The 8,969-nt window shown below is 52.1% G+C and overlaps 1 protein-coding gene across 1 annotated transcript; it reads left to right on the top strand.

Annotated features, from left to right (window-relative positions):
• Nucleotides 1-1,411: 1,411 nt before the first annotated feature.
• Nucleotides 1,412-8,649, top strand: LOC119096819 (skin secretory protein xP2). The gene is made up of 5 exons (XM_037219780.1): nucleotides 1,412-1,844; nucleotides 2,410-2,599; nucleotides 5,345-5,538; nucleotides 6,952-7,026; nucleotides 7,377-8,649. The coding sequence occupies exons 1-5, from the start codon at nucleotides 1,779-1,781 to the stop codon at nucleotides 8,262-8,264; spliced, it is 1,413 nt and encodes a 470-aa protein (XP_037075675.1). The 5' UTR covers nucleotides 1,412-1,778; the 3' UTR covers nucleotides 8,265-8,649.
• The last annotated feature ends 320 nt before the right edge of the window (nucleotides 8,650-8,969 follow it).

The following is an 8,969-nucleotide window of genomic DNA, read 5'->3' as shown; positions in this document are numbered from 1 at the left end:
TGTCGGAGTTAACGGCGGCTGCGGAAACAGTTTATCCCCCTCCAAACAAAACCAAAGTATAGATCCGCCTCTGGTTGGGGGAGGCTCAACCAAAAAGGACGACCTAACCTTCTCCCAAAACCTGATTTCTCCCGAATTTCGGTTACTTCAGTTTGCGTTCTCGAAAATATAATTTTTAAAAAAACTTTTAAGATTTCTTTGCGGAGGAATTACTTTTCATTCTAAGTCCAAGCGAGTCGCGTTTTTTGTGACAGGTATGGAATGAGACGTATTTCACAGAGGATCATTAAATATCAGTAAGAGATATCAGATATCAGTAAAGGGATCACTGATGACTACGGCTGTAGCGCTGATCGTGTTGTATGACCACCACAATCACGAATGGAACAAATGCACTCGCGAGGGAAAACGTGCGTTTACTTTATCCGGACCAATCTGTTTTTTTTTTAACTGCCGCATATTGCAGTCAATTGTTCTTTATACCAATCCACATGGGCACCGCGTGACCGCGGCTGTTCGGTCAGCAGTCAGCGCCATGACAGCCGTCCTGTCATCTCTTGGACGATGATGAGTCGGTCCCGGAGAGTCGACGATGGATGGCTGTCCCGCGCCGTGTGACCAGGATTGTTCAGTCGGCGGTCGGTGCTAGTTGGGCTAGAGGCTCGTCCACCCGGCCATACCAGGTCAGCGGTGCCGGGTCGGTGCCGCGCCTCGCGTATCGGTCGGGCGGCGCCCGCTGCAGCGACGTCGTGGCGCCCCGCTGGCCGACGGCGCGCAGCCGGGTCAGCTGCTGGCCCACCAGGTCATTATGGGTCAACTGCTGGTCAAAAAGGTCATGCTGGGTCAGCTGCACCGGGTCGGTAGTCGCGGCCATCTAGTTGGTTTGGCCTGGCCCGGTCAATCCGGATGGATGCGGATAAATATACGGAGGGAATACGATTGGGGTGCGGAGTGAAGCACAGGGAGAGGAAAGTTTAGCTGGCCGCGGGCGGTTTCCGGTGACCGGATCCAGCTGACTGCGTTGGCGGAGATTGCTGGTGTTTACCGCGTAACCTGCGCGGCGGTGGTCTACCGGCGGGTGCGACCGCACCGTGTGGCCGTGCTTAGCAGCCTAGCCCGCGTTAGCCGCATCGTTTGGATCGCCTGGTGGCCTGCAGGAAATATCGTGCTTACTGTACCTCTACACATCTTCAACGCAGCCGTCAGCCGAGGGGATATATGAGAGTGGCTTTGATCGCACTGACCGATAAAATATGTGTGTCCCCCACCCGTCAATGCTTTCAGGTGAATTAACACAAGGCCACAAAAATAAGTATATTATGTCTCATCTGCGCTGTTATTGCATCTTTCCTCTGTTCATCTCGACCAAAGCTCGGGAAAGGGAGACAACAATGAGGGGCGAGGGACGGAGGGGAGTAGCCCGTGTGACAAACGGGGACAGTTTGTGATAGCAGCCATCAGTAATAAAGGATCTAACGGAAACAACAGTTCGGGATGGTGCAGTTACAGGGCACTGCAGTTTGGACCTGAAGGTGCTTCTATGCCGAACAGGGTTCTGTGGATCCAATGAGTGGTTTCTGCGCTGCATGAGTGGTTTCCGCGCTGCCTGGTGTAGGCGCCAAGCAAATACTGTGCCACACCCCTCATGCCCTGTTCAATCATCATATGTGGTATGATGAGTTCTGTCATGATGCCTTTGATTGCTTATAAGAACACAATGAAGCTTGTGGGCTGCTGGGTCATCAGGAAACAGTAGCCAACAGACACAAATTGTATTGATGATGGATGAGCTCGAGAACATTTATCACTTGTTTGAATCTCAGAGGAAGGATCTTCTTCACTTGGTAAGTATGATTGTTTCTTACTGTTTTACATATGTGTAGGACTTATGTTGCCAATGGAATAAGTATTTAGGCCTGGGATGAAGTCTAATAGGATAATTATCTGTGAGAGAGTAGAAGCCCCATCAAGACTGCAAAATGCATGGGGAAGATGACCATCAGAATTGTTTGGCACTGACATTTATCTGGCTTAAACCTCAAGTTGCCATGGACTGCTCAAAATCTGGCTGAATAATGTAGTACTGGCCTCAGTTCTCCATATCATTGAAATCACTTTGCCATGGTAAATGAATTTATAGATCAAACTCATCGCTTCCTACTCTGTTCTATGGCTGGAGGACTTCTAGGTTTATACAATCCAAAGCTCATATTTCAGTGTAGTCCTGCTAATAGCCATATAAACATTTGGGAGGCTAATTCTTACAAAGCATGACAGCTGAGCTGGCCAATCATAATGAGGATGTACTGGAAGCTGAAGTAAAATTCAAGGGTATAGCTGGTCCATAGCAATGAGATAAGATGAGGCTATGTGGTTGAAGCAAGTAATGTCCACTCTGTCATTCCACAGGTCCAAGTACAAGCCAAGCCACTGAGAGCTGAGGAAGTCCACAAATTCCTTACCAGCATGGACATGATTTGTAGTCATGGGCTAAAGCAGGAAAAGAATGGTTTTTGGCCCTTTGTGCAAGAGTTTACTCATAAGGATGGTGTGAAGCATATCACCAGGATGGAGAATGCAATTACTGGAGTTGGAAAAGGTGGGTTGACATGACTGAGTTACATTTGGTTAATGTATGAATTTGTAGATAGTTTATCTACAAGTTGCTATTGACACTCCTGTGTAGGCCAACAGTTTCAGAGCTTTGCAACTTAAGTCTCACATGATGCATCAAACTTTTTGGATAGCATAACTTTAGATTGCTTTTCAGTCATATATGATGGATGACTTCCCCTTCCTTGAATCCAGATATGATGTGCCATCTGCAGTTTGCAATCATATTCTAGCTTATGTGCCAGCATATTGCAAGTGGTATTTTCATTCTCAGTTACTGCCTTCTCCTCATTGTATTCAGTTTTTAACCTCACATTCTAGACCCCACATTCTAGTAGACCATTTCTAGTAGAATTGCACAAATGCCTGTGCTCTGTATCACAAAACAGGGTTTCTAATCAAGACATGCGACTAGAACGGTTGTTATCTAACTGCTGTCTGCTGATAGACAACTTATGTGCTCTAGAAGTATGTATGCTGATGGTCATATTATTTTCACCATGAGAACTATATCACTATTTGGGAAAGGAAATTTGTGCAATGTTTCTGTGATATCAAACATGATGAGTAATTGTCCACTAAGTGGCACAAAATAGCCTGCACAAGTTTATGTGCATCTAGCACAGAAACAATGAGCTGAGGTCCTAAGAATGGCATAACTGAACTGGAGGGAATGATCTTGAACATGGCTCAATGGGTCCAAAACCTCACACAAGTGTGGAACATTCCCTTAACATGCAGTCACACTGGGAGGGTACCAGAGGAGTTGTGAGCTGATCACAGTGTCTAGTGGTACAATGGTGGATGTTGTGCCTGGTAACAAGGTATCAGGTGAGTGATTGGGGTTCAGATGCCATCTCAATGTGTCAAAGAATGGTGAAGCTGTGGAGCAAGTACATATTCTTTGATGGAAGCTACTCAGGCTCCCTTACAATATTGCTGATGTCGTCATGTTACCTTTGGCCCAAAATAAATCTGGATGTGAACTTTGGGACCTTTTGCTGCCAGCTTGGTTGATCATTATAATATAAGAGAGCCAGCCTGTCTGTCTTCTGCCAAAGATGTGTTATCAGCTAAGCTTGGGTTCCCTTGACAATGCAGGCTGATCTACCTTGCTGGAACCATTGCGTTGTTTTCTTGATGCTACTGCTCCTAACAAGATTAAAGGAAGGATTCATTCAGCACCTCAATTTTAATGACTTGTCCTTATTGCTGCAGCTGCACATTTGCAAGGAACTTATCATTGATTTCTACCTGGAACAAAACATAACATGGTCATTTGGCACATCATAGCACATGTCCGAGATTTGTCCCATCAGGCTTCATGTTTTGAAAATTTTGGAAGTTGTTAAATGCATTTGCAAGGAACATTATGCACATAGATAGTAGAGATAGTAGAGATGGCAATTTTCACAGAGACAGTAGTTATAGCCTTGTTCTGTGTAGAAAAGCCAGGAGAATGAAGATGCCATGTGTTCATATTTTGGCAACATGCCTGTATCAATATGAATAGCAGAAGTAAATGCAAAATTGATATGAAATGTGACAACCATGAATTGGCAAGTTGACATGAAAAATCATTCACTGCTCAATCCTTGTTCACATCTTCTTTTGTGGGAGAAACCGCTTGCTGGTATCTGGTGCGTGCCAGTGGTTCATGGGAGAATTGTTTCTGTCACTTAATTGTGTTGAATTTACTGCTGCTGTTCGTTTCAAGAAAGGGATGCTGCCGATATACCAAGGCATGTATATATCCATTACCCTGATTTGGCTATGAGGAATAATGCTATTTATGTTGTCTTATTTTAGAAATTTTGAATGAACACAAAATCAAAATGCCAAACCAAAATGAAATATAAAACAACTGCCGTTGACTTGGAACTGCACAGTCGAATGGTAGGGTTCAAGGATCATGCAGCAAGCACTGGTTAACGGTGAACTTCTGATCCCAGAAATTCATTCATTCAGATGCGCCTTACGGTAAAAAAGTTTTGATTGCTTAGGTTCATTAATTCTCTGACTTCTAAGTATATATATATATATATATATATATATATATATATATATATATATATATATATATATACGTGCGTGCGTGCATGAGCGCGAGCTGATAATGAAGTGATGTCGATGCCGACATCAGCGACGAACCTGAGGGGTGACGTCATCCGAATTTTGTTACTCCATTGGTTCGAAATGCAGTGAAATTATGTGGGCGGCAAATCCAAAGAGAGAAATAAGTTATGCACATAAGAAATCAAAACTATAATGCTTTTGTATTCAAGAGGTGCACCGTATGAATGGATGGATTTCTGTGACAGAATTCACGCCAGCTGTGTTTGTTTATGTGTCCTACCATCGTGTAATTACAAGTCAATGGCAGAATTTGATGGCGGAAGTTTAACGTGCCACAATGGTCGGCACAGTCCGTCCAGCCTTCCGACATTGCCTGATCTTCATAGGGCGGCCGCTGCACCGGCCACAGGCCGTACCTATCAAGAGTAAATAACAAACGGCTGTAGCGACTCCAACCCAACCCACAACGGGTTTGTGAACCGTGAGGCAGGCGCTCTAACCAACTGAACCATCGGGACGAACGTGATGTGATGGCATGCATGTATATATACTGCTGCGCTGTCTGTCTCCCTGCAGTCAACGGTTTCCCACAGCATGCACGTGCAGCTGACCGTGAGTGGGAAGGCTCAGTAAGCATCGCCTGCGTGAATTTCAGGGCGCGCGTGGCTGCTGCTGGCCCTGTCGCAGGGCATGCTGGAGTTCTACTTCACCACGTTCCTGAGCCACACCGCGCAGCTGGCGCGCCACTACCGGCCGGGCGCGTTCCTGCGCCACCAGGGCTGGCTCAAGCGGGTGGTGCTGGGTCTGGCCGAGCTGATGGCCGCCAATCCCAGCACGGCGCTGCGGCCGGTACGTCACGGCCGACTGCGGGCGCGTCGGCTCCTCACTGTTACGCCGTCTCTCTCTTTGGCTCGGCCGCTCTGTATGCGGCCATTGGACCGCAAGCTTTTGACTTCGTCACGTGGTGAATATGTGATTGACATGACATGAGATGACAGTGACTCACTGTTGGGATCTTAAGTACCACAGGGCCAAAAAAGCACTGGAAAAGGTTGCATATGTGACGAAGCTGATACTGCCTTGGTGAATCCTCCAAATGGTTAGGCGGTCTTTCGATGCGGCTTATCGTTTTGTGTCAGTGTTACGCATCACTGGATATAGTTTTTAACTGAGATAGTCACTTGGTCATTTAGTACCGTTTTTAGCCTTCAAAATCTATTGTTTCTGAGCTTGACGCACGCAAACTTGTGTAGCCTTCTCCGCGCTGAAATATTCTTGGTTGCAGTGGTTCGACATCAGTTGTCCCAACAATGAAAGGCAATTGGTCAACAGTCAGATTTACGTTGCGATTACTCGTCTCGATCACGGTTTAGGCTCTTTCAGTGTTTGGAGTAGAGCCCTTTCGGTCAGTCATGGCTATTTCAGGACTATGGGACGAATGACAACGGTGGGGCAGGACCACCTGTATCTGGGGTCTCCTCCAGCGAGGAAACCCCAGATGGAGAGGAGACCTCACAGGAGCTCCCTTGGATGGTGTGCGCTCTGCGCTCGGACTTGGCCCCCACCAGGGGGCGCTTGGGCCCGCTGACGCATGCGGCACCCCGAGCAAGCGCGACGTCGCGGGGAGGCAGGATAGAGCGATATCGAGGATATTAAGACGGAGGATGTCTCGAGCACGAATCAAACCACACTGGCACTTGAGCAGCAGCTGCTTATGACGAACATGAGGCTGATAATCGAATAACTTAGGCAAAGTGTCATGACCTTAGATGCAAATGCAGGTAAAAACCATGCCATCACGAAACAAATGTGCAAGAACACCACGAAAAGAACAAGAAAATACACGCACTTGAGGCTGTATCACGAATATTCACGCCCAAATCACCAATGCCATCTTGTGGCGCGTATAAGTATCGCAAGTGAGCCATGTCGTCCGCTATAGTGGCAACCGATGCCGCCAACTGGCAGAAACTCTGACGTCATAAAATGTTAAATCATAAAATAATTAATAAAATGACTTAATCAAACGATGACGCATTTGCTATAATAACTGATAGCGTATTTTGATATTTAGATTGGTCTTTTGCACCAAAGAACACGTGAATGGTAAGAAGTAAGCTATTTCCACAATATGTGATGTCTGGTCCAGTATCTTCAAATGTGAAAGAGCACCTGTGATACGATGTGATACTAAACGGATGGGGGCACTGTACGCACGATATCATGTTTTTGTATTGCAGCCTCCCTTACGACCGTTTACAGGATGAGTACGATCTGGACAGACACGTGTGCCCGTCGGCCGTCCCTGGCTGGCAGTCCGGCCCGGCTTCGGCGCTGGTGAGTGTGGCCCGGGCCTGCGCCGTGTCCAGCTCGCGCAGACGAGTGGCGGCGCTCTATCGCCCCACTCTGCCCGTCCTCTGCACATTGGCGCGGCGGCGGGGGACGCCCGCTGGAAAAGCCTTGCTGTCTGTGGTGGTCAGTGTTCTGAGTACCGAGCTCTATGCGGTGGTCCGAGCACCGGGCCTCTCCCAGGGTACTGGCGTGCTTACATCGGCCCCGCTGCCATAGTGGACCGCTGGACATGTGTAGCGGCGCGAACGCGCACGCTCCTGAGTGCGTCAGCCGAACCGCGGTACCGCGTCAGCTGTCTCCGCGCAGTGTCTGGAGTGTGACCTCTGCCCGGGCAGGAGGCGTCGCCAGTCGACCAGGAGCCGCTGCACTGGACGCACTCGGGCCGCCGCAGCCGGCGCACCGCCTCCTCCACCTCGTCGTCTCGCTCGTCGGGCCGGTGGCGGCGCAGCGTGGCCCGCCGTCCGCCCTCCGACTCGGCCTGTCTCACCATGTCGCCGGCCGGCTCTGACCGCACCTCGGACCGCACCACGCCCGGCAGCGACTCGCCGGGACCGTCGCCGCCGCCCGGCGCCACCGAGGTCAGCGAGCGGTGCCCGCCCGCAGGTGCTGGGGAGGCGACATCTGCTCCAGTGCCGGCCGCCGCTCCAGCACCGGCTGCCTCTTCAGTGCCGGTAGCCGCTCCGGTGCCGGCTGCCGTTCCAACACCAGCCGCCGCTCCAGTACCGACTGCCGCTCCAGCACCGGCTGCCGTTCAAGAACCGGCTGCCGTTCCATCACCGGCTGCCGCTCCAGCACCGACTACCGCTCCAGTACCGGTTGCCGCTCCAGTACCGGCTGCCGCTGCAGTACCGGCTGCCGCTCCAGTACCGGCTACCGCTCCATTACCGGCTGCCGCTCCAGTACCGGCTACCGCTCCAGTACCGGCCGCCGCTCCAGTACCGGCTGCCGCTCCAGTACCGGCTACCGCTCCAGTACCGGCTGCCGCTGCCGTGCCGCTCTCCGCTCCGGCAGTGGCAGTGGTGGTGGCGCCGAACAATCCTGCGACCAGCTTGCCAACCTCGTCTCCCGTGGCGGCAGACGTGCCCCCGGAATGCGTGTCTCCCGCGCGTGGCGCCGCGCCGCGAGCGGCCGCGGCTGTAGATAGTGTGGAGTCTCCCGGGGCTGGCTCAGAGGTGGCGCGGCCTGCGCTTGGCATCGCCGTCTCTGGAGGGGAGCCGCTGTGATGGTAGTGAGTATTGCGCCGCGCAGAGCAGTTCTGATGCAGCGCCACAAGTCCGCAACAAACCTGCGGGCGAGAACGGCGATAGGCCGAGTTCAGAAACGCAACAAGACATGGTTTTGGAGGCCGCGGGCTCTCAGCCGATGCCTCCAGAAAGGCCATCCGATGACATCACAACGGCGGCAGGGCATCAGCAGCAGAGCGGTGAGGCGGGAGAGGAGGTGAAGCGATCGGCCGGAGGACTCCCGTCACTGCGAGCAGGATTTCTCCCGGAGCCTGGGTCATTCGGCGCGCGCCGACGGCGAGCACGCGTCTCTGGGAAGAGCGCGACAGGCCGAGACGGAAGCCGTCAGCAGCCTGGCAGCTGTCTCTGAGCCCAGCCGTGGTGAGGCGACCCCCCGGCGGCCGGCGCCCGCCGAGCCGCCGCCGCCGCTGCCTCATCTCTCTGGCGGCTGCGGCAGCGCTGTGGACGTGGCGCTGCGTCCTCTGGCGACTCGGGCGCGCCTGGCCGGCTCCTCATCGGAGGCCTCACTGCGCCGGCGGCCGCGCGGCGGCGGCGGCGGTGGCGGCCAGCCCGACAAGCGCGTCACGTGGGCGGGCACGGACCGCGAGACGGCGGCCGTGGCGGCGCTGCTGCCGCCGCTGGGCCGGCGCGCCGCCCCGGACGGCGCCGAGGGGCCGCCGCGGCAGCCGTCCACCGCCTGCCTGG

Source organism: Pollicipes pollicipes, unplaced genomic scaffold (genome assembly GCF_011947565.3).
Source record: "Pollicipes pollicipes isolate AB1234 unplaced genomic scaffold, Ppol_2.1 Scaffold_4295;HRSCAF=5057_pilon_pilon_pilon, whole genome shotgun sequence".
NCBI classification, from domain to species: Eukaryota; Metazoa; Arthropoda; class Thecostraca; order Pollicipedomorpha; family Pollicipedidae; genus Pollicipes; species Pollicipes pollicipes.
Note: the sequence above shows the minus strand (reverse complement) of the source record. Positions and strands in the feature narration are given on the sequence as shown.